At 43.3% G+C, this 25049-nt stretch overlaps 2 protein-coding genes across 4 annotated transcripts in view; both read right to left on the reverse strand.

Annotated features, from left to right (window-relative positions):
- The window catches only part of fnbp1l (formin binding protein 1-like), a 47896-nt gene extending 45543 nt beyond the window's left edge, over nt 1–2353 (reverse strand). Inside the window, exon 1 of one of the 3 annotated variants that reach the window (XM_080473520.1) lies at nt 2127–2311. In XM_080473520.1, coding sequence (XP_080329646.1) covers nt 2127–2150 — 24 coding nt within the window. In that variant the 5' untranslated portion in view covers nt 2151–2311. Of the gene's footprint in view, nt 1–2126 lie in introns of all 3 variants that reach the window. The other 2 variants (XM_080473519.1, XM_080473518.1) reach the window with 2 other exon arrangements.
- Nucleotides 2354–4830: 2477 nt separating this feature from the next.
- Nucleotides 4831–25049, reverse strand: part of bcar3 (BCAR3 adaptor protein, NSP family member) — a 71908-nt gene continuing 51689 nt past the window's right edge. Inside the window, exons 6-18 of the mRNA XM_080473059.1 lie at nt 17048–17176; nt 16545–16670; nt 15004–15120; nt 13527–13765; nt 11917–12017; nt 10945–11079; nt 10340–10555; nt 9730–10265; nt 9436–9551; nt 9190–9361; nt 8980–9091; nt 8578–8781; nt 4831–8482 (exon numbers count right to left, since the gene is read on the reverse strand). Coding sequence (XP_080329185.1) covers nt 8304–8482; nt 8578–8781; nt 8980–9091; nt 9190–9361; nt 9436–9551; nt 9730–10265; nt 10340–10555; nt 10945–11079; nt 11917–12017; nt 13527–13765; nt 15004–15120; nt 16545–16670; nt 17048–17176 — 2382 coding nt within the window. The 3' untranslated portion in view covers nt 4831–8303. The remainder of the gene's footprint in view (nt 8483–8577; nt 8782–8979; nt 9092–9189; nt 9362–9435; nt 9552–9729; nt 10266–10339; nt 10556–10944; nt 11080–11916; nt 12018–13526; nt 13766–15003; nt 15121–16544; nt 16671–17047; nt 17177–25049) is intronic.

Here is a 25049-nt window from a genome sequence, read left to right on the forward strand (position 1 = left end):
AGGCTCCATCGTATCTCAAAGAGCTGTTAGTCCCACATCACGCCAGAACACTTGGTTCTCAGAGTGCTGCCCCCTGGAGCCTCCGAGGCTTTCTGAGGTCCCATCCACCCGAGTCAAAACCACCCAACCAGCTTTCAGTTTCACTCTGGGAAAACCATCAGTCTTTACTTCAAATTAATCAATCGTGAGTCTTAATTTGAATGTTTGGCGCAATACTTTTCTATTTAATTAAAAAAGCGAAACCTGTTCAGGCTGGTCCAGGACACCCTGGACCATTTTCTAGTGACGCTGCTGTAGGTTTAGACCGATGGAGGACCGACACTGAGCTTCTCTCCTTTCTCACTCACCATGTGTCACTATTACATGTCACTAACGTCTCTTATAGTCCGTTCCCTCTCTCTGGACCTTCCTGCAGGATCTCTGACTATAGAACGGGAAGTCAGGTGTTTGTATCTTCTGGATCCAACAAGTCTGCAGTGGGTGGAATCATTTTCTCTCTTATAGCAACTTCTTTGTTGCTCCCTGTCTCCATCTTTTCCTCTCCTCCAACACCCCACGGCTCCCAGCAGACCTCTTCCCCTCTGAACCTGGTTCTGTAGAGATTTTAGAGATTGTTGAGATGGACATCTTGTCCACGACTTGTTTTTTCAGCATTATTGATTTTAAGGATTATCAAGTATAACTGACACAAAAACATGTGAGTATATGAAGGTCGAACATAGTGTATTTTTAATATCTTTGATATGGCAAACAGAGGATTTGTTGGAGCATAATAATAATCAGGTTGATTAATGAGTCGCAGGGCCTTCTTCTGAAGTTATAAAGAAAAATAGGACCAATGTTTATTTTATAATTAGTTCCCCATATTTCCCCACCATAACGCAGGTATGGAAGAACGAGTTATATAACAAGTTGAGTGAATTTTGATCTAATACTGATCTGATTTTACAAACGATGGCAATATTTGTTTAGCTAATTTTGATTTCAGGATATTTATATGCAACTGAGCTTTTCATCAAAAGTAATTCCTAAAAATGTATTTACATGCAACTTGTTCAATTTGTTTACCAGTAAGAGAATGGTAAACAAAGACAAACAAAGCCATATGATACTATACTAAATATATGTGGACATACACTAGATATATAAAAAATATATAAAATATCAATTAAAAAATAACATTATGTAAAAGTACATTGTACAGGATTTCTTTTCTCAAATTTTGAACCTCTTCAAGCTGTGGATAAGAACCAGCCAGTGTGGGTTGTTAGAGGGGAAACTGCCTTCCTCTCTCCTCCAGAGGCTGGATGATGCTGATTACAACACAACAGCCCAGTTTAATTCAGCCTCTCCCCAATAAATCGACCACATGGTGCAGAAAACAGACCCGATGCCAAACGAGAGGCTCGGTCATTGTTGCTGCGGAGGGATTAAGGTAATAAAGTCCTGTTCGATCTGTTACAGGCTGCGGGGACGAGCAGGGAGCACAATGGGAGAATAAAGGGCTGGTGTTCCGCCATATCACCCGAAGTAGAGAATAAGTAGCAGCACTGGGACGTCATGGTCGTTTAGGGAGCGCAGCAGGCAGCAGTGGAAGCCGGGGCTGTGCGGCGCCGTCTCCCTCCGCCCTCCCGCCGCGAATCCCTGTCAGAAACTGGGTGTGACACGCGCTGCCTCACCGGCACAACTTCCCAACTTGTACCGGCCCCGACACACAACAAAGCCCGCCGCCCGGCCCCGGGAGCTCGGGCGGGATTAAATTCGGGGAGTGACCTGGAGGACAGAAAGGGTCCGAGCCCCCACCCCCACCTGCCCCTCCTTCCCCGGTGTCTCCCGACCTGCCCTGCCTATTGTTCCGCTGTCACGCCGCGGAGGTGCGCGGAGGGTTAGCGTTAGCTTTCGCGTTAGCCTCTACACACACACACACACACACACACACACACACACACACACACACACACACACACACACACACACACACACACACACACACACACACACACACACACACACACACACACACACACACACACAAAGCTACGGCGGCACCTTTTCTCCGGAAAGTCACCGCGGTGTCACCGGGCAGGACGCCGCGCGGAGCCCCGGCCACAGCGGGCTCGACTTACCCACAGCTCCGTGCCCCAACTCATCGCGGATCCCCCGGTCAGAGTTCTCCCGCACTGGACGCAGTATTCCCCCGCTTAGTCTCTCTAAAAGTGCCGCTTGCTGGAACTCCAGTGTCCGGTCCTCCCGACTGTCTGCCAGACTGTGAGCCGATAAACACACGATCCTCCGGCTCCTCCTCCTCCTCCCCCTCCCAGTCCTCCGGAGGCTCCTCAACCACCAGGGCCGCACAAACCGCGGCCCCGCACCACAGAGGGCCCCCGAACACATGGGGGGCCACATGGAGGGGGGGGGGGTTAGTCGATGGTCAACAACAACAACAATTACGACTACTACTAGTACTAGAACTACTACTACTAGTAATAATAATGATAATGATAATAATAACTAATTTCTACCATTTCTATGTGAACTTCAAGTTCAGTTCACAAATTCAAATTGAACTAGTTTAATAATAATAATAATAATAATGCATTTTATTTGCATTGCACGTTACATTTGTAAAATTCTAAAAGTGCTAAAACTATCCAAAATTATGATATAAGTTCACAGTTCCAAACATGAACGAGTTCTTGGTTCTTTTGTTTTTCTTCATCATGTTTCAAGAAGAAGAATCCTACTTCATTAATCCCCTTGGGGAAATCCCATCACCGAATTGACCAGGAGGCAGCCACATACCCAAGCACCCATGGGGAGAACAGGCAAACTCCACACAGAAAGGCCCCGGGCTGGATTTGAACCCCCGACCTTCTCGCTGTGAGGCGACCGTGTCGCTCATTACATGATATATGTGATCTATTTATCAACATGTGCACTATTACCCTCCGAACACTGTCATATCCCCCTCGTTGCCGCTCATTCGGTATTTATGTAAACATCTGTAAATTCACAAGTCTCGATACGTCTGCATATCTGTGTATATTTATGAATTAGTCTGTCATATATGTGCACTATGTGTACACTTCCCCACAAACTACAACTCTAATTTGAGATATTTTGTCTAAAGCATCCATTCGGGATTATCTCAATGTATGAATTCAAAAGAAAGACACCGTATGAATGTAGAGAACAAAAGGGGCATTTTTAAAATTCTTTCTTTGGTTGAATATCTTTAAACCCTGGGACAATAGTTATGATCTATAATTTGAAACTTTGATGTTGAAGTGAGCGGCTATAGAATTAGTTTTGGAATCATCACCTTTCATAATTAATTGCTTTTTTTTCTGTTTCAACTGGCTCTTTAGGGGAATAAGATAAGATAAGATCAGATCAGATAAGATCAGATAAGATATCCCTTTATTTATCTCGCATGTGGAGAAATTTGCAGTGGTACAGCAGGATAGTACAGAGAAAGAATCAGAGAGACAAACTGAATTCACCTTTCATTTCATCCTGCAGCAGGTTCAGGAAATCCCCGTATGTCTTCTTATACTGAGGATATTTCTACAAAGTTCGACATGTTTCTGTGACTGTCTCATGATTACTCGATCATTGGATATAAACAAGGAGTAACTGGGACTGGGTCCTTTATTTCTGAAATAAACGTGATCCAGCAGGGGCCTCGAGTGGTCAAAATATGTTATTACAGCTCAAATCAGAGACAAATGAAAAGGGCCCATCAGGAAGCTCATACAAAAACGTTTTTAGTTTAAATCCAATGAAAAGAAACTACGTATTATTTTTATTCTCTCTGTTTTATCAAGGAAATTTCACATGCATAAATGTAAATTTAAAAACTTTACTCCATTTTTTAAATTTTTTTTCTATTAAGTTAATTACAAATAAGAAATGTTCAATGATCAATATCCACACAGAGGAATTCAACAATTACTGCTGTTACAGTTAATATTGTGGGCAGGGGGTTTTCCAGGAAGGAGGTTCAACAAACTCCGAGTCTCTCCCTGAACTCTGAGTCGACTCACTCTGAGATGAATCTCTGACTTTCCAGTTCCAGAACAGCTTATCTGAATCCGTCCGATCAACTCTGAGTATGTGAACCTTAAGCTGTGCGCCTGAACGACCAGAATAAAAAGCCATCATCAATGGAGCCCCGATACCACCAGTCACTATGGCAACAGACCGAAAAACCCAGTCATCTTTCTTTAAAAGTCCCAGACTGAAAACCCAGTTCTTTCACAGTAAAAGTTCCAGCGCTGCAGCGGCGGAGGAGAGAGACGACCTGGGAGAAAGTTGCTGCCAGAGTAAACGCATAAGTTTGAATGATCTACTTCAAATAATAAATCTGAATTAGTCCAACAGCAGAAAGGCGACTTGAAGCAGCTCGAAAAAAAACAAAATATGTTTCAGAATGAAAAGTTGTATATGCATATATGCTATGACTGCACCCCACTTTGATTTTAATTTTATTATTTAAGTTGATGTAGACTATTTAATTAAACAAAAAAAATAAAATAAATCAGTAGCTATTTCAAGTAGTAATTCAAACCCCAAACATGATGTAGTTTGAACTGGTCCTCTGTTAATATCCTACTGAGTAGATTAACTCAATGTTTACACATTTTTATTGGAGTGGGGTCATTTAAAATGTGACCATGTGTACATCAACTCTCAATGAACATATATATATATATATATATATATATATATACACGTATATATATACGAAACCCGAACCCTACCAGGGAAAATATTCACTGCATCATAATAACCAGCTCACGTTGTGACACAGTCATTTATTAAATTTCAGCACAGTAGTTCATAATAATATAAACATTAAAATTCATCCACAACTCTTTTTTTTTTTTTTTAATACAGTCAGGCCTCTACAGGAAGTATTTACAGCTTATTATAAACAGGCTTCAATTATGTACAGCTTTACTCTTATTGGTTAACACACCTGCAGCCACATTTTCACTAAATTTAATATTCTGCTCGTGTCAATATGAGGAACGTTGTTCACTGTGAACCAAAGGAAAAAAAAATACACATTTAAAAGCACATTGTTTTTTTATCTATACCAATGATGTGACCAGTTTGTTTGTTAATCCAGCAACAAACCCATCAGGTTTGGTGTCACACAGTTACTTCTGTACAAACGCACCCGATACGATTCACGTATCAAACCTTTTTACAGAACTTTTCTGGAAAATTCCACAAGTTAGTGACGGCCAGAGAGAATTTCAGAGTGCAAGTTGTGAGAATTATAAAATGTGTAACCGTTCTACATTTAAGCAGAGCTCCAGGGGCGTTCCAAACTTCTCTTCCTGAATTCTAGAATTTGAGGATTGTAGGAACGGCGACGGTTCTGGGATGCTTGAGAGTCCAACAGTTTGTGGGGATTCTAGAATTTGTTCCATTTTAAATATGCAACAGTCCTAAACTTTATAAGAGTTCTAGAATTTGACAGTTTCAAACTTTGTCAGAGTTCGAGAATCGTTCTAAACTTTCAACGAGTTCTAGAATTTGACCGTCCAGGACTTTTTAAAAGTTCTACAATTTGACCGTTCTCAACTTTGGACGAGTTTCGGAGTTTTAGAAATGTTCTAAACCTTGTCAGAGTTCTTGAAATGTTCAAAACCTGAAGATCTAGAATTTGATAGTTGTAAACTTTATAAAAGTTTGAGAATTTGACCGTTCTTAAGTTTTGAGGAGTTTTTCAGTTTTAGAATTTCAGAAGACGTGAGAGTTCTAAAATCTGTAATAATTCTAAAATGTCTAACAGTTCTAGAACGTGAGTGGATTCTAGAACATCTTGGAACATCGTCGGGGTCGGGATTTTTTATTTTTAATGAAATGAGTAGCCTATGAAGTGTCCTCACGTTTGTCTCACTTCTTCTGGGTGAATCTTGACGTACCACCAGGCTTCACTGTTCTCTTCCTCAACAGAACCGACGTCTCACACTTTGACATTTCAGTTGCATTCATCAGTAGTAGAGTAAAGACTGTTTTGTTTTTTTCTACTTTCTTCTTGTTCGGAATAGAAACATTCCTGCATAAATACAAATAAAGAAGCGGCAGCAATGTGTCCCTCAGAAACTCTGCTGTGGATGAGCCTCATTCTGAATATTATTTGTTTATACGGCCACCGATACGCTGGCGAATGTCAACGACACATTTGAACATGAAGCGGAATGCTGACCATCGGTAGAATCTCTTGATTCTTTTACTGTGATAAAAGGCTTAGTTCTTCCTGCTTAAGACAGACCATCAGGGTCAAACAAAGTCCTTCATAGGTTCAGTTATTTACAAGTTCGTTAAATAATTTATTCACCGTAAATAGTTCACTTTAATGTCAGAATTCCCTGCTCCTCCTCTACGACTCTGGAAAATGAAAACTTGTGAAAACAGAGAAATTAGTTTTTTGGTCTCGTCTCTGCCATTCTGCTCGCCTGCACTCTTACTAGATATATTTCTGACATTTATTTCTCATTTTTACTCAAGTATTTGTATTTTTTTTCCATCAAGAAAGAGAATAACAGTTGTATAGATAGACTCTGTTTGAAGAAAAGCAAAAGAAAATAACGTTTTTTTGTCGTTGTGATCTTAAATGAATGAACTAAACAGTCTGACTGTGTGAGCTGACCGTCGTCTGCTCAACTCTGAATTATGAGTTGTTTTGGGAATTAAAGTGGAAGTTCTAAAAGCCTCTTAAAAGATGAAATCTGACTGAACTGATGCAACAACACAGCAAACGTTAGCAGAAGTTATACCTTGTTTTTAAATATGATTTCCAGTCCTCCTACACGAAGCTCTGCAGGCTGTGGGGGGGGGGGGACTCGCAGTATTCGGTCTTTACGTTTTAAGCGACACAAGAATGGTGTCAAAACGACGTTATCGTCTCTTGGAATGCTACAATCTTTTTTTTTTCCCGAAAGAGGTGCATTGATCCGATTTCTGATATCAGTGAAAACAAATTAAGCAGAATTGAGCAGAGTTTATTACGACTCAGCAGATAAATGATTGTTTTTTCTAGTGAATGATTCAAAGTGTGATACAAGCACCAAACCTGGCACAAATAATGTTTAGGGGTTACTTAACAAAAATAAAAAAATAAAAAAATGCTGGCCATCTGCTATTTTTTTCAAGATGGCCGCCATAATCAACAGCAAAATATTACTTCTTGCAGTGAAAACGGACAGACTTGCCCAATATGAACGATTCTGGTACTGAATCAGACATTTTAGAGGAAGAATCCGATTTTTTAAATTTCCAAATATCAATAATAGTCCTTTTATCTCACTTGGTACTTTGGATTAAAATGATAGAATTGTGGTCAATTGTGGTAGTGCAGTAGGTCTAAGATGTATGTAGTTTGGAGTGTAGGGTGTAGTAGTAGAAGTAGTACCTCAGTTTCAGCAGTCAGTCACATCCCTTACACTCCTGACTCCTGACACTGGTCCTCACTAAGTTAGTTCTCTAAAATTTGCAGAATAAATGGAAATACTTGTTGTAGGTGTACATGTATCACTCTTAATAAAATATTTTTTTCACATTATTGGAAATGCCGTGTTCCCTGTTATTTTGGATTCCTGAGACTTGAAAACCTTTTTTTTTTTAACGCCAAGATCAACTAAATCAGTTACTGCAGTGAGACTGTGCAAGTTGCGTGCCGGAATAGTGGCCATCTTGGAAAATGGCAGCCATCTTGGATTTCAGGTGGCCAGCGTATTTTATTTCAAAAAGTTGCCCCTCAGGAGTATTTGTGCTTGTGTTTTTTTTTATGTAGGAGTGTTTCACTTCTCTGCTGCACGGCGGCCACTTTGCTGTTGACTGAATTCTTTCAGACTGAGATCAGATTGTCCCGCTTACATGAACACTGGACGACACTGGAGAGCTTGAAGTTTGTTATGTTCTTTTGAATCTGAAACATAAATTGTCCTTGCTCAGAGTCTGGTTAGGAAGAGAAGCTCTTTGAAGAAGCCGCTTTGGCTGCTCACTCCACCAGTTGTGTATTTCCGTGACCATTTTTCTCAAACCGTAAAGGAACAGACACAAAGCGACGGTGGGAAGCCATGGACCCTAACCAGAGCATTAACGGGGGTCGGGGGGACTTCCTCTGAACATAGTGTCACGCTGACCTGGTCAGATGGAAGCCTTTACCTTTCTAATCGGCTTTCTTGCCCGTTACCATGGTTACAGTGAGTTCAGCTTGATGTCGATCTTCCTCCTGTCTGAACAGTTCATTCCGTTCAGTCCATAGTGTCACGCTCTCCGAGGCGTCAGATCAGGATTTGTGTTTTGGGCGGCGGCTCCAGTTTCCGTGACAACGCCGTGAGGATAAGGTTGAATTTGTTGTAGCGGTCCGATTGGTTGACGGAGGCACCGCGGCTTCCCCACAGCAGCCGCAGCTGAAAGTCCGTCTTAAACACTTCCAGCAGGTCGTCGTCGCACTGGAACCCTAAAAACAAACAAACAAACAAACAACAACAAGGACGAGTTTAGAACGACACTCGGCTTTCTGTCGGCCCGCTTGATCGGCGTGTTCGTCGTCACCCTGTAAGGCCTCCTGGGCGCGAAGCGTGTAGCTCTGAGCGTTGTGAGCCATGGCTCGCGCCGCCTCCAGGTGGCGCAGCATGATATCGCAGCCGTGGTCGCTGGTTTCCCAGAGCTCCGCCCCCTCGGGCGTGACCGACGAGCGCTCCATCAGAGTCAGGAGAGGCAGCAGGAGCGGGACGCAGACCGCCGGAGGAGAGGAGGCTGCGGCCGGACAAGAAAGCGCATCAGACCAACGTCTCATCGTTCACTTTGATCGTAAAACAGAGGAAACCGCAGAAGCCCCGCCCCTGCAGGAAGGGTTTGTTCAATCCTTCCTCAGAGATGGTATGGGGGGGTTGTCGTCACTGTCACAAAGGGTTAAATCTTCACAGTCTGATTCCGGCGTTGTCGCGCTCTTACCGGTTCCTTCGTACAGGCTCTTGTAGAACGGTTTGAGGACTTTCTCGTAGCTGATGGCGGTCTGAGTGAAGTTCCTGCGAAGAGTCGTCCAGGTTTCCTCTAGACGGCTGATCTGAACCAAGAAAGAACAACAAAAAATTTTTGGTCCTGGTCCTGGTCCCAGCAGGTCCAGGTCCAGGTCCAGGTCCAGGTCCAGGTCCAGGTCTTTACCTGCTGCAGGTCCAGAGCCTTCATCAGCGCCGTGAAGGCGAACAGGTCTCCCACCGCGTCCTTCAGCTCCATGGCCACCAGGATGATTCGGTTCAGGGTGGACGCCCGCTCCTCCACGCTGCCCGTGCAGCCCAGGATGTCCACGGCGACGCCCACCGCCATGGTGTGGTGCCTGCGAGACGGGGGAGAGGCGCTTTACCCCCACGCACCAGCAGAGGGTGCCATGGTAAAGCCTGGTTAGTGTACCTCTCCATCAGGTCCAGACGCAGCTGGCGGCCGTGAGGCAGCGTCACCAGCTCCAGGCCGGAGGACACGCCCATCTGACCTCTGACCTCCGCCGTCACCCCGAGGATCCGCGCAACCTGGAGGGCAACAGGTGAGCCAGAGCGTGTGATTGTGTGTGTGTGTGTGTGTGTGTGTGTGTGTGTGTGTGTGTGTGTGTGTGTGTGTGTGTGTGTGTGTGTGTGTGTGTGTGTGTGTCTGTGTGTGAGTGAGTGAATGCGTGTGCATGGCTATATGTGTGTGTATGTGTGTGTGTACCTGGCAGTCGGCCCTCAGCAGGTGTCGGGCGATGCTCCGGTGGTCGTGGCTCAGCAGCAGCTCCTTCGCTCTCTTCAGCACCGACATCTCCAGCGGTTTGTTTTCCAGGGGGAGGAGCCGGGAGGAGAAGTGGGCCGGTCTGAAGCTCGACTCCGCCTCCTCGACTGGCCGCTGAAAACTGCCCCGCCTCTTACCCCCCTCCTCCTCCTCCTCCTGCTCCTCCCCTTCCCTCCCTGTGTCCTCCTCCTCCTCCTCCTCACTGGTATTCTCCAAGGCGGCGATGGCGTGATGGTAGGAGCTCCTGTCCAGGCCCCTCCCCCCGCCTGCCTCCTCTGGCCCCCCCTTCCCCTCCCTCCTCAGCCTATCCACGTAGCTGCAGAGCTGGAGTTCTGGGTGGAGGTCCTTCCTGGCCGGTTCTGGAAGCTCCTCGGAGCCGGCGGGCCAGACGGCGTTGGGGGGAGGAGGCGCCGAGGAGGAGGAGCCCAGGGAGTCGCTGAGTTGAAACTTCAGGGGCTTGACAGGAGGAACGGGAGGACCTGCGGAGGAAAACATCACTTTCATCAACGTGACCGATTGGTTCTCTCCGAGGTGACGGAGCGCAGAGCGTTACCTGCAGTCCTCCAGGAGGGACCGCCAGAGCTCACGCACGAGGAGTCCGGAGGAGGCGCAGCCAGGCAGGAGGCGGGCGGGTCTGCGAAGGTGGTGGAGGAGGTGGGCGGAGTCACTGTGAGCTGTGGGCAGGGGGGGCGGGGCAGGCGGGCCACTTTGCTGGGTTTGGGCGGCGGCTTGGGGCACAGCTGGCTGTCAGAGCCTCGGATCACCTGACCTGGAAACCGAGCAGCAGGATTTCAGTGTATTCCTGTGGCAGAGTCACAGCGCCACCTACTGGCCTGGTACATGTACTACAGTGGCTGGAGTTGCCTTCATAATGTTAAATGGATGGAATTTTCTTTAGTTTTGTCTGTTGTGGGTCTGAGTTTTGATACACATGTAAAGACGTATTTCTCTTTTTCTGCATCAACATGTTTTAATACTTCTTAGAATAAACACAGTCTAGTGTTATTTATAGTCGAGGAAGACACTGTCTTCGTCCCTCAGAGTCTTTGGTGGACTGAGTGTGTATATCTGACAGGCTGCCTGTATGATAGTCTGTATTGCTGAAGGAGCTGCTGACTAGATGTGGAGGTTGTGTTCAGAAATGGCCGCCGCCTGTACCTGCTTGGTGCTCGGCTGATCTCCGGCACGCCGACGGGCTCAACGCCGGCTCGCTGCCCGTACGAAACACCAAAGCCTTGTGGGCGGAGCCACACAGGAGCTGGTCAGCAGAGTGCTGGGGCTGCGGCTTGGACCCTGGAAACCCACAAGGAGTGAATAACTAGACAATGACAGAGTACGTTGAAATTTTAAATTTAGAACACAAATAAAGAGAATAGCAGAATAAATTACAATATTAATACATGATGAAGGAAATTAAGGCACAAGAAAGATAAAGATAAATAATGTGTTGGTTAGAAGTTATCGGTCACTGATATTTTTCACAGTACAAGATAAAATTGTTGAGCTGTTTGGTCAATTAAAAAAAAATCATAAGTCCATCTGTCCATCCATCCATCCATCCATCCATCCATCCATCCATCCATCCATCCATCCATCCATCCATCCATCCATCCATCCATCCATCCATCCATCTCTTACACGATCTAGAACGCTGACGACTTGAACAATCCTCAGAGATTTTGACTTTTGCGTTTTATTACAAAACCTGATCAATTCTATAAATCTCACAAATTCATGAAATCTGGCAAACTGGAGAAGACTCACAAAATCCATGATTGACAGTTCCTGCGGGAAATCAACGAGCCTAATATGGAACCAGTCGTAAATCTTGCCAGAGGAAGCAGCGGTATGAAAAAGGGTCAGAACAATTCTTTCCTCCTCATGAATTTAAAGAATCTATTTGACTGGATACGTGAGAAAACCGGGTGACGAGTCTGTTAACTATCGTCAGAGCATCAGTCCGTATGACCTTCTGAGCCTCAACATCATCATCATCATCAAACAACGAGCCAGAATTGTGTTAACCGGGCCGATGAAGAAACTCAACACTGCCCCCTGGTGCACAAAAGAAGAAATGACTAAAATTAGCCAGCGAGTGCTGGGAGTCGAGCTTTTTCAACGTTTGCTCACCGAGAGGGAGGAAACTCTCCGACTGATGGGCTTTGAGGGGGCGGCGCCGCTCCTGGACGTGATTGAGACTCGCCGGCTGGCTGCCGCAGCGATTCTTCATCCTGCGTGACGGAGAGAAGACGAACATCACTTCAACATGGGAGACGGAGGAGTGAAATATAACATCCGTTCATCTTCTTCAACAAGCGGTGGAGGCGACTGGGGGTAGGAAACAACCTGCTCAGGTCCATGACAGACACTCACATTCACACCCATTTCTCTGACTTTAAGAACTGTGGTATTTAATGTTTTTGACTTGGAATTCAGTGGTGGATGGCCACTAGAGGGCGCCAAGGTGCCACCCCACCGAATACATTTACCACCAGCCGCCACTGCTTTAATTACAATAAATATTCATGTTTTCGATTTGAAGAATGGTAAAAATGTTATGTTTTTGTCTTTAAGGATAAAACATTTTAATGTTTTAAACTCATAGAATAGTAGTTATTTAATTGTGAAGTTCAAAATTTTTGGGATATTTCAGATTTTTCTGATATTTAATTTTAATGTTTTTAATTTAAATTTAATCGTCACTTTTAATGCTCTTTTCACTGAAAATCCTTTACATTTTATTGTTTTTGACTTAAACAATAGTGGATTGAAAAAAAAGAAAATTCTAAGAACAGATACATTTCATATTTTTGACTTTAATTACAGTAAATATTGATGTTTTGATTATAGGAATTTTAATATTTAAATGTTTTATACTTTAAATACAGTAAATTTGGATATTTTCTTATTTTACTGATAGTAAATTTCAATGTTTTAGCCTCAAAGAATAGTAATAATTAAATTTTTCTGATTTTAAGAACTGTGGATTTTAATGTTTTTGACTTGGAATTCAGTGGCAGATGACCACCAGAGGGCGCCAAGGTGCCACCCCACCCAATACATTTGCCATCAGCCAGAACGGTAAAATATTTATGTTTTTGTCTATAAGAATAATATATTTTAATGTTTTAAACTAAAATAATAGTAATAATTTAATGCTTTTGATTTCAAATATTGAAGTTCAATGTTTTATACTTTAAATACAGTCATTTTTGATATTGCTGATTTTTCTGACAGTACATTTTAATGTTTTTAATTTTAAGAAAAGTCGCTTTTAATGCTTTTTTCACCTAAACAATAGTGGATTTTAATGTTTTTTTAATTTTAAGAACAGATGAATTTGATGATTTTTTACTTTAATTACAGTAAATTCTTGTTTTTTTAATTTTAATAATAGTAAATGATAATGTTTCTGACTTTACCAATAGTGGATTTTAAAATGTTTAATTCTTTACTTTAATTACAGTATATTTTGACATTTTCATTTTAAGAATGGTAATATCTTACAGTTTTTTACTTTAAGAATAGTACATATAAAAAAAAGAAACTTTTCATTCTCCATAATCAATAATGATTATGTTTGTTTAATTTCATCATAGGTCAGTGTCGTAAAATAGAATTTCTACTCATTTTAAAAGCCACAGAGGTTAAACAAAGACAGAGTTCTGATCCTTCACTGAGCTCCAGGGTGGATAAAGTCTGTCTGGGGGAGTTTAGAGTTTTTCCGGTGTGTTTCCGACCTGAGCTGGCTGTTGGTTCCCAGGCTGTGGTCCTGGCAGCGGCCGGCCTCGCACCCGGCCTGCGTGCCGTCCAGCTCCTCGTGTCCGTTGGTGATGTTGAGACTCAGACGCTTCTGATTCCGCCTCTCATGTCTCATGAGGGCGGCCTGGCAGCGGCCGCCCGGCGGGTTGTATTTCTCCTCCAGGAGGCGCAGCGGCAGCGCCCGGTTGATGGGCTGGAAGATGATGGCTCCCACCACCTGCAGAGGAAGAAACCAAGAAAACCTTCAGGACTTCTTCTGCACAGCAGGACGTCCTCCTGAATGCTTCTGAAGGTTTACTGATGACACAACTCTCTGTGTCTCATGTACATCTAAACTCTCTGTGTCTCATGTCTCATAGGAATAGATTTTATTTTCAGTGGGTGTTGATAAGAAATTTACTTTCTGAGAAGAAACTGCCTGCAAATATTTCTATAAAAATAACAAACAAAAAAGTCTCTGCAACATTTTGCAAACTGCACAACAGAGTTTAATCATTAACTGAAAATAGAAAATAAAATAGATATGGAATTGACAGGGGCTGCAATTAAGTTTTTTAATTAAAGTAATAAAGTTATTTAATTAATAAAAAGATTTATTTTCATTGTGATATTCCTATTTATTTATCTAATATCTTTAAAAGGTTTGTTTTTAAAATTTTTCCATATTGCATTTATTGTCCAAACTATTTTGGTTCATTTAAAAGGAGAAAAATATTGTCTTATATTTTCATAAAGAAGTATTATTATTATTATTATTATTATTATTATTATTAATATTGAGAATTTTTTTTTTTCTTTTTATTATTTTGTTACTGTGAATTGTTCTGGTTCACATGTTAAACTCGTGCATTTATACTGTCAAAACTTTTTTTACTGCAGCATTTAAGTTTTTCTGGATTTATTTAAGAAGCTTCCACTTCACAACAGTTACTGGTGACAATAAGTTAAACCTCAAGAATTTTCCCCCCCCAATATGTAAACAGTTTTCCACTTTATATTGTTTGTTTTAAATTCAAAATTTAGAAGATTAAAAAAAACTTCCCATCGTCAATTCTTGCATTTGTTTGCATTTGTAGAAAATAAAGACTTCCTCTGATATTTGCAAATTCAATATTATCATGAAAAAAAGACACGATGGGAACTATCGGAGGAGGGTGATTAAAGAAGTACAAGAGAACAATTCCTCGGCTGTACCAGAGCCTCCACAGACTGAAAGGCGACGACACTGAACACGTTCAAACAAAATGGGGAAAAGAATGAAAGAGAAATCACACAGGAGGGCTGGTGCAGAATGTGGAAAACTCAACACTCGTCCACTAACTCACTGCAGTGGAGGATATTTGATCCTCAAACACAAATACAAAAACACACGCAGACGAAAACGTAACCTCCTCGCCCAACCTTTGCTTTTGGCGAAGTTATCAACCATCTCAGAAACGGGATCGTCAGACTCACCTGTGAAACGGGTTTTCTGTTGCCGACGTAAAATCTGATGAGTGCCGGCACGCTGTCGAAGCCTTCTCGCTCCAGCCGGTACTCCACTCTGGAATACGCTTCGTTCAGCGTCACCACCTGAAACACCAACAAGCACCACTGAGCAAGCAGCGTCCACAGACGTCCAAGAGACGTCCAAGAGACGTCCGTCCATCCGTCCAGCTGTGACCTGGATTCTATTTGACGGCAGAACTCGTTGAGAAATGAGATAAAAATGATGGAAATCTGAGACCCAGAGTCAAATGAAAGGTCCCAAAGTGTCTGTTGACCAGCAAGAGGAGACATGGGACGTTTGTCTGCGTTATGACCATTTATGAGTGGTGAGTGTTCTTGCCTCACAGACAGAAGGTCGCTGGTTCAAATCCAGCTGGAGGGGTTTGTATATGGGTTGCACTCTGACGTGGTTTTTAACGTCTAACGTGGACGAGGAGTCTTCATGCAGAGACGTTTCTTTACTCTGGCTTCTCCGTGTCTGGACCGACGTGTCCATCAAACTCGTGATAGAAGAAACGAGTTTAAAGGACAGGAAGGGAATGTTCAGTATCCCAGTATTACAGTTTGTGCAGAAGGTTGTACCTCTCTGGAATGGACCATTTGGTTTAGGTGGGGGAGGGGGGGGGGGGGGTCGCTGGATTAGTAGAACTGCCTTGTGGGATGAGGGTTTACATTTAACGGCCATACATTGACCGAAGGACAGTTCAGGCAGAGAGAGAGGGGACAGCCAGTCCACCACCACGTCCAGAACTGCGTACTTCTTGAAGGTTGGGACAAGTCTCATGTAGGACTGAGGCCCCGCCCACACCAGCCAAAAACAGTCTGTTTTGGTGAGCACTTTCCCGTTCATAAAGATGACTCAAAACATAGGTATACCGGGCCTATAGGGGGCGCTCTGACGCTGCTTCATATAGGTCGGTTACAGGTCCAGAGGCGGGGCCCGAGAAGGAGTCTGGTTGATGCCAGGTTTCCGTTAGGTCCAGGATATAATCGTGTTTCTGTGCGTGTTCAACACTTCCACCCTGACGGCCGCCGCCGGCTGAAGTCCGCTTCATGTCTTCCCTCCCGCCGACTCGGTAGCACCGTGGAGTTTCCATGGCAACAAGCTCCCAAAGCGTCGGCGCTCTGATGGTGGTGCTGCTGACCAGAAGGAGGGAATGGAGTCGCCGCACTGGGATTTGTGGGCGTCGCCGAAATAGCCCCTGATGTCTGACGGCTGAAAAGGTCCAACGGGACGGAGACGTCGGTGAGCGCCGTGCATTTCAGCGTAATTTCGGGTCGTTGACCTCTGTGGCTTGATCGCGCTTCAAATTCCCCGAAACCGTTAGTCACAGGCAGGAGTTACTTTATCGGCAGCAGACGTGACTCGACACTGCCACCCGATGTCGAAACAGAGGAATTACTTGATCGTCTATATTCTCCCTCAGGAATCCCACAAACAAGCCAAAGACTACTGGGCTTCATGGTGGGACAGCGCCTGAGAGTGTTTTTTGATTTTTTTACGTCACCTTCTTGTTGATCTTGAAGTGCTGCGCGGCGTTTCTCCACTGGCAGGTCAGAACGTAGTTTCCTCGGCTGGACAGCGAATCACGGACCAGGAAGTCGCCGTCCCGTTGCACCAAGTTTTCTGCGACCTGCAAACAAGACGCGGCGTCACATGTGGTGGTGGTGGGGGGGCACTCACACACACACAGACACACACACACACAGACACACACACACACACACACACACACACACACACACACACACACACACTGGAGGTGGTTCTCTCCTGACCTGGCGCCGCTGCTTCTCAAGCTGTGATCTCCCTGCGAGCGCCGTTTGTTCAATAACACGCTATCAGGTTCAACAAGTTTTCACCTGGTCTTTGACAGGGAGGGACTCATGACTCAGATTTGTGAGAGTGTGTGTGAAGTGAGAGTGTGTGTGAAGTGGGAGTGTGTGTGTGTGTGTGTGTGTGTGTGTGTGTGTGTGTGTGTGTGTGTGTGTGTGTGTGTGTGTGTGTTACCTGTCTGGGAATTTCCCCGTGGTACCACGCGTGGCTCCTGGGCTCCTCGCAGTTCGTCTTCAGCTCCTCCTCCAGCTCCCGCCGGAGTTTGTCCGACGGACAGTCCAGGATGAACTGGTCCCTGGAGAACTGCGACGGGAACAGAGGAACGTTTCACTTGTCTGTGGCTCGGGTCGCCACAGGTTGCAGGTTCAATTCCCATCTCTGCCTGTACGCATGTCGAAGTGCCCTTGAGCAAGATGCTGAACCCCCAAAATGGTCCCAGTTAATGGATCAGGCGCCTTGAATGGCAGCTGCCTCCATTGGTGTGTGAACGGGTGAATGTGACTGACCATGTAAAGGGCTTTATAAATTAAATCTATTTAAAGGGCTCATATCAAGCAAACTTCACTTCCTAGAGGTTCTCCAGCAGTACTAATCGTCCCCATACCTGGACTGACGTCCCAGAAGTGAAGACAGTCTGTCCTCTCTGTCCCTGGCTGGTTTAAAAAGTGTGTTGCTCCAACCAGCCAATCAGAAATCAAACCCTATATAGTGTCATCGGGGGTTTAGCCAATCACAATCAAGGTAGGCCCTCCCTTTGACTCCTCCCACAATTAGGCAGCTCTGCTCTGGCACATGGCACCACAAGGTTCAGTGTAAAAAGCCTTAACGTGACACGATTGGCCTCAAACTGGACCAGCATCAGAGTCCGGCCCTCATCACAACCTTATCAGCCATAGCGCCACCTGCTGGAAACAGGAAGTGCGGTCAAACCGCTGGTGGATGTCAGTGTTTCTGGCTTGAGGTCCATTGGGGAGAATTCCCCCCCAGGCTGAACCGTCGCTCTCTCTGGGTAGAAACCACAGGAAACCAGCCTGACTGGAATCACACGCAAGTTTAATCTGCTGCCTGCGAGGCGACGATTCAAACCGCCTCGCTTCACCACCACACACACACACACACACACACACACACACACACACACCCACTTACATGACAGCTGCTGGGTCTCTGCATCGTGTGTCCTTATTACTTAAATACACACACACCTCACAGACTTCATGAATGTCTCTCTCTCTCACTCTCTCTCTCTCACACACACACACACACACACACACACACACACACACACACACACACACACACACACACACACACACACACACACACACACACACACACACACACACACGCACAGACACAACCTCGTGCAGGCGTCATGTAACGTCATCATCCTGTTACTGCTGCCCAAACCTGCCTCCATACACACCTTCATCTGACGTACGTAAACACACACACACACACACACACACACACACACACACACACACACACACACACACACACACACACACACACACACACACACACACACACACACACACACACACACACACACGGTGCAGACACTCCCTGAACCTTGTGTGTTGTTCACAGTCACAGTTTTAACCTTTTATTTTGTAAGTTAATTAATTTAATTACAGTTTTTCCACACATTTCTTACATTTGGTTGAAAAGACGTTCAGTGAGAGAGAGAGAGAGAGAGAGAGAGAGAGAGAGAGAGAGAGAGAGAGAGAGAGAGAGAGAGAGAGCTCTGGAAATCACACACGACATTAAGTCTCTGAACAGGGAAATCTTTCTTCTGTAACGATGCAATACAACTGTTTATTTCACTGAATAAAAAAGCTTCATTCATTTGAGTCATTAAAAATGTTTTAATAAGATAACGTTCTCACTCATGTCTGCATAATGAAGTCTGGACATCGTCACATGACTGATTAATATTTTTGGATCAAAAACAAGAGAAGTTGATCACCAAAAAGGAAAAGAACCAAAAAATTGCACGAGGAGTGTCTTTGCCGTAACATCAACCAGTGTCATCATTTTAATACATGTAATTAAACCAGGGGCTTGAAAACAGCAGCATTAGTGATATTCAGAGAAAATTAAAGCTTTTTAAAAAACTATTTTTCTTCCATTGTATAAATCCCATAAAAGCAGCACAGATCTCAAAGTTTCAAAAACGTTTTCATGATGTTTTCTGTCGACACAGTAAAAATGCCAAATAAATGGTTAAATAGACTAATTAATACCGAACATGATTATGTAAATTAAACCTAACATACATTTTCTCCCTTTAGCAAATATAGAAAAGTGACATGAGAAAAAAAAAAGATGTTTATTATTTATTTGAGTTGATTCTATTGGCTGGCCTTTATTTTAAAGTTGATGGAATATACAAAATACTGTCACCATGTGGATGGAAAAGTACCTTTTTTTTTTAAGTAACAGGAGTCGTAAAGTGTGTCAGTTACCTCTAAATTAACCACCCCCGCCTTCGAACTTTGGTTGGTACATATTTAATGTGGTCGTCGGCCGGAGTCATCTCGATGTGTGCAGACGATATCAAACATGGTTCCTGTTTGAACGCTGTCCGGTCGCAGTTTCTCGACGACAAATTCAGTCAGTCAGTGCGGCCCAAAGTCACCAAGGTTCATTTTTAAGTAGTAACTGAATCAGTAGTTAATTCCTGATATTTAATACATTTTCATGAAGTCAAACATGCTGAATGTGTGTCGATTCACACAGACTTGATCGGTCCTGTTTTACTGATGGATTCTATCGTTTCCAGTTCTCTCTTTCTCTCAGTCTGCAGCGACGTCGCCTCATCATCCAGCGACGCCTCAACTGAAGTTTTAACAAAAAAAAAAACCTCCAGGAAGTTTTTCAAAGAGGGAACATTTTTGTATTGAGCACGATTCAGCAGAATCGTCTCGTTATGCACCCGAACAGAGAATGTTGCTGTCGGCTGCGTTCCCAGGACTCACTTCAGGTTTGACCCAGTCGGTACCGTCCAACCCAACACGACTATCTGAGTGGAGCCACACTGGGACGCGTGGTGAAACACAAAGCAACCGAAACCTTCAGGAGAACGGGGAAGAACATATCTTATAGATTGAATTAATTAAATAGGATGGGGATCAATAACGTCTGATTAGTTTAGTTTAGTTTAAGTCAACTGTGTAAAAACAACACAAATGTTTTCAGACAGAGCAAATCACAGTGTGAGGCATTAAAATGAATGAATGAATGAATGAATGAATGAATGAATGAATGAATGAATAAAAACAACACTGAGGTAAAATACTGGAATGACACATTAAAAGAAATAAGGATTAAAAACAAATGTAATACAATTAAACAGTGAGGTAAAGTAGTAACATGTAGTATTAATTGAATAAATCCACTCTCTCAACTAAACACCGAGGAACAAAACTGAAATAATGCATTAAAATGAATAAACTAATATTGATCAATATTAGGCAAATGAATGGATGGATGGATTTATAGATAGAGATAAAAATAAATAATAATAAAGTAATATATAATATTGTTAAAAGGTACCAACTCTCATAAATGGTGAAAAGGTAAAAAAAAACCTGTTAAAATAAAGAGATGAATACAATTGATATATTTATTATTTAGAGGCTCCCTTCAGTTCTCCAGGTTGTTTCTTTAGGGGTCTCATCGTGGGACTTTCTTCTCTTCACTCACATAAAAACGTTTAATCTGTGTTTCTTTCAGACAAATATCTCAAAGTCACGTTTTTTTACTTTAACGACAGGTACATCGTTGATATAAAAAAATAAAAAATAAAAAATCAGTTCCACTGAACTGCCCCAGTCGACATTAGAACCACATAAAGTGAGAAACGGTTCGGAGGATTTCAGCAGTGATGAGATTCTCTGAGGATTTCAGAAGTCCATCATGTTTGTTAACCCTTTGAAGCCCAGTGTGTGTTTGATGGAGAGGAGGGTTCAACTCCAGGTCTTTCTCCCGCTATTACAATCCTCTGTGTGTGTGTGTGTGTGTGTGTGTGTGTGTGTGTGTGTGTGTGTGTGTGTGTGTGTGTGTGTGTGTGTGTGTAAGCTGCTTGTCCTGTGAGTTCAGTGAGGTGACTACAAAATAACCTCTTATCATAATAACTCTGATTCCTCGTCGTCTCTCGTCCTAATCCCGCCTCAATCCCTGCCGTGGTTGTGAGGCTTCCAGGTGCCACGCCGCCGACCTACACTTTACTGACTCTAATCTGCATGACGGCAAACGGCTAAAGAGGCGGGAACCTGCGGGAACGGACTGCAACGTGACGTGTCCGAAGAGAAAAAGACTCTCATCACTTCAAATGTGACACAAGCAAAACAACAAGCAGAACATAAATTCAGCGCGACTGGAGAACCTGAGAGTCTGAGTGTCGATACTGGAGTTTTATATCCAACTTTTTAAAATGACTTCATTATCAAAACCGCGACATGTGTTCTCGTTTCCTTGAAAAATCCCGGAGTTTGAAAGCGCTGAGATTTTTTTGTTTGTTTGTTTGTTTGGGCTCTTTGTTCAAACCAGAATCGCCCACAAGGGGGCGCACATCCAAAAACGGGAGGTTATGATTGTCGTCCACATCGTCATCATCGTGAACCACCTCTGGTAAATTTAGCCAGTAGTAGTTAGCCGCTAACAGGACTAGTATAAACGTTGAACCATGTGATTTACAAATGAGCCGGTATTTCATTGCGTTTCTGTTTTTCTATTTTTTTTCACCATTTTTTTCTTTTCTTTCTTTGTCTCTTACCCTTTATTTTCGGGGCGCGTTGCTCTGCGGCCCGGATGCTTGTCGATGCTCCACCATCGCTGTGTGCAAAGGACTGCTATGCTATCGCTACGCTATCGATATGCTATTGCTACGCTATCCAGCCAATCAGCAGCCAAACATCCTAGCAGTCAGAATCGCTCATGTTCTCTCTGAGGGGAAGTTGTGGGATGAAAAAGGTCAGAATGAGCTCCATGTTTAATTTTTATTTTTTTTCCTAAGACATTTTAAGAACTGATTTATGGACAATTTTAGTAAAGCAAAAAATAATAATAATGTTGTCGTCTGGATTGGACAAATAAATGAATAGTATACCAGGATAACGTCTGAAAACATAATTTGCAAGTTTAGAATAGAAGTAATTGAGTAGTAACGTTAGTGAATCGTACTTTATACATAAAGTAACTGTTGTTGAGTTGCTGTTGTCGATGTTAGCTGCAGGTGGTCCGATCCGATCTGCCATAGCGCCCTCTATTGGCCAGCCGCCACAGCTTGTGATGTTGTTCCGCTGCATCTCTACCCACATGTAATTTTTTTTTTTAAATAATAAAATATTTACATTTTTCTCATGTTGTGAACCTTTTATTGTGAAATTATAATATTTGGCAGCTTTTTGATTGTGGAACAATCTCCCTCTACACAACGGGAAATCCTCTTTTACTTTAACTCATGGGCTGCCCGCCCAGCATGAGACCATGATGTTATTTATTTGATATAGTAGTATTTTATAATTTTATTTTCTTATTTTGTTTTGTCTTCAGTTTCAAATCGTACTCCTCATTGTTTTCAACCAAAGTTGTGTGAAAGCTTGAAACCCATCCTGTCACTGCAAACCAGAACACAAAGTTTATAGGTCACTTTTTCTTTATTTTCTACTTTAATACGTTCTGGTGCAAAATCCAATGAAGTTTAAAGTGTTGAAATTGTGGCAGTTTTCTGTATAATGGTTTGGTTTTTGCAACAACAACAAAAAAAAAGAGGAATTTATTACACTTTAATTTCAAATCTGAAGGTTATTATGGCGTTACCCGACCCCAGAGCGACCCGCACGGCCAGGAGGAGGCGTGACGTCACGCCCAGCAGCTGTTTACAAAGTAAACATGGACGCCATGCCGGTCAGCGCTGGGGTTGCCAGATCGGACTCACTCTTTCAGCCTTGTAGCCTTATAGTATGGAATATTGTAATACATTTTCAACCCAATATGTAATAATATTAATATTAATTAATATATATTAATATAATAATGCTGCTTTTAGTAATAACTTGTTACATATTACAACAGTTATTACATAACACGGGTGTGTAGAGTCGCAGTATGTCATAATAGTGCAATAGTGGAACTTTAAAGCTCTGATAATCTCACTGGGCCGTAGGAGGCGGGAGTCTTCACATGAGGGCTTTATGAGCATTAATCTCACGATCATCATCAAACATATCAGAGCGTGAGAGAAACTACGCATGAATATTACAATCGAAGAGAGAATGCTCTTAAAGTTGGAGCGACGACACAGAAAATATCTCAAAATTAAAGTGGTGAGGGCCCAGGTGAGAGCGTCTCAGTCAGAAACAGTTCAAGGAGTCTCCTCGCCAAAACAACTCAACCTCCGGGAAGTTTTTCAAAGAGGGAAAACTTTTGGATTGAGCACGATTCAGCAGAATCGTGCTCATTATTCACCCGAACAGGTAAAGTTCTCCCCCTGTCGCTGTCAGCTGCGTTTCCGGGACTCACTTCAGGTTCCAGCAGGCAGAACCGTCCAAATCACCATTTCACTGGGTGTGATCCAACTGAAGATCATTCATCCGATTCAGAGGTTCACAGTTTCTGCTGTTCTGGTTGAAGTTTAGGGAAGCTGGTGGTGTGTTGCACCCCGAGCAAAAGATAAATTCCCTGTATTTTGGAAATGTTACATATTTATAGTACTTGGCAATTAAATCTTTCTGATTCTGAAATGACAGGACGGACAGATTAGGAGGAAGTCAATCCCTCATTTGGGTCGAGGGTTGAGAATGAAATGATTCAAACCCGGGTTCTGGCAGGGGGGGTAGGGATTCAAACCCGGGTTCTGGCAGGGGGGTAGGGATTCAAACCCTGGTTCTGGCAGGGGGGGTAGGGATTCAAACCCTGGTTCCGGCAGGGGGGGTAGGGATTCAAACCCTGGTTCTGGCAGGGTGTGAGAAAAGCAGAAGCAACAGACATCTCTCCATCTTGGCTCCATCTTCCAAAGGTTCCCACCTTTTCCTGTTTACGTGCAGATAGAAACATCCTGAGCTCTTGCTGGGTATCATCCCTCTCATCTCCCAGACCCTCCAGACACCCCAGACTCCAAACAAGACACAGATCTTGCAAAGACCCTTTTCCATTTCCCATAAATTTTACAGAATCTAACAAAGAAAAGAAACTATTTCTACTATGTAAGCCAGTTTTTAATGAACCGGATCTGGATGATCAGTCTCTCGTGTCACGGAGGCTAAATGGGACCAAATCCTGCCGCCGGGCTCTGAGGCCGTCATGGCAGCACCTGATGCTCACGGACTTATGGAGCCTGGTCACTGGTTAATACCTGGTCACTGGTTAATACCTGGTCACTGGCTAATATCACAGCTTCAGATCTAAAGGTACGTTTCAGCTTCGGAACCAAAGACAAAATATCTGATGAGAACTCATTGTACTATTTGGCATTATTGTTGACACAGATTTGACAAAATTTGTAAAAAAAAAATGCTTTCACAAATAAATAAATAAAACATTTTTTAATAAATAAATAAATAAAGAGACTGGTTGGCCGCTCCGTGGCTTGATGGCGACCCCCCAGGGGAGCAGATGGAGCGGCGAATGAAAAGGGGGAATGGAAGAAGACCCGAGGGCTGAGCGCAGTCACAAAGTGAAGCCAAAGAAAAGAGGAAGAAGAAGAAGAGAACAAGTGAAGGATGAAGAGAAGGCCGAGCGAGGAGGAAGGGAAGCGATCAGATGAATACACTGACTCTTTCTGGAGAGCGGCGGCTCTCGATTAGTTTCCATCTTTTTTTATTTGTTTATTTTATTTTCTAATGTTCTGCTATGTTAGATTTACAATAAAGTGATTTGAAGCTGGAACCATCTTCTGTATTGGTTTTTACCTTCAAACGTTGCGTGAAAGTTAAGTTTTTGTCTGAGTGTACTGATTATTTATTGGCTTGTATGTATGTATTCTACCAACTTTTTGCAAAAACTGTTTACCCGGATTGCATGAAATCTTCATGGATGATTTTTCATGATCATCCAAGGATCAATTGATTAGATTTTAGCACGTTAACGGCAAACTGTTTCTGAATAAATCCCCAAAAAGTGCCAAAAAAATGTCCCATACGAAGTGGATGAGATCGGCGTCTGTTGC

The sequence above is a fragment of the Lipophrys pholis genome, assembly GCF_963383615.2.
Source record: "Lipophrys pholis genome assembly, chromosome: 10".
Lineage (NCBI taxonomy): Eukaryota > Metazoa > Chordata > Actinopteri > Blenniiformes > Blenniidae > Lipophrys > Lipophrys pholis.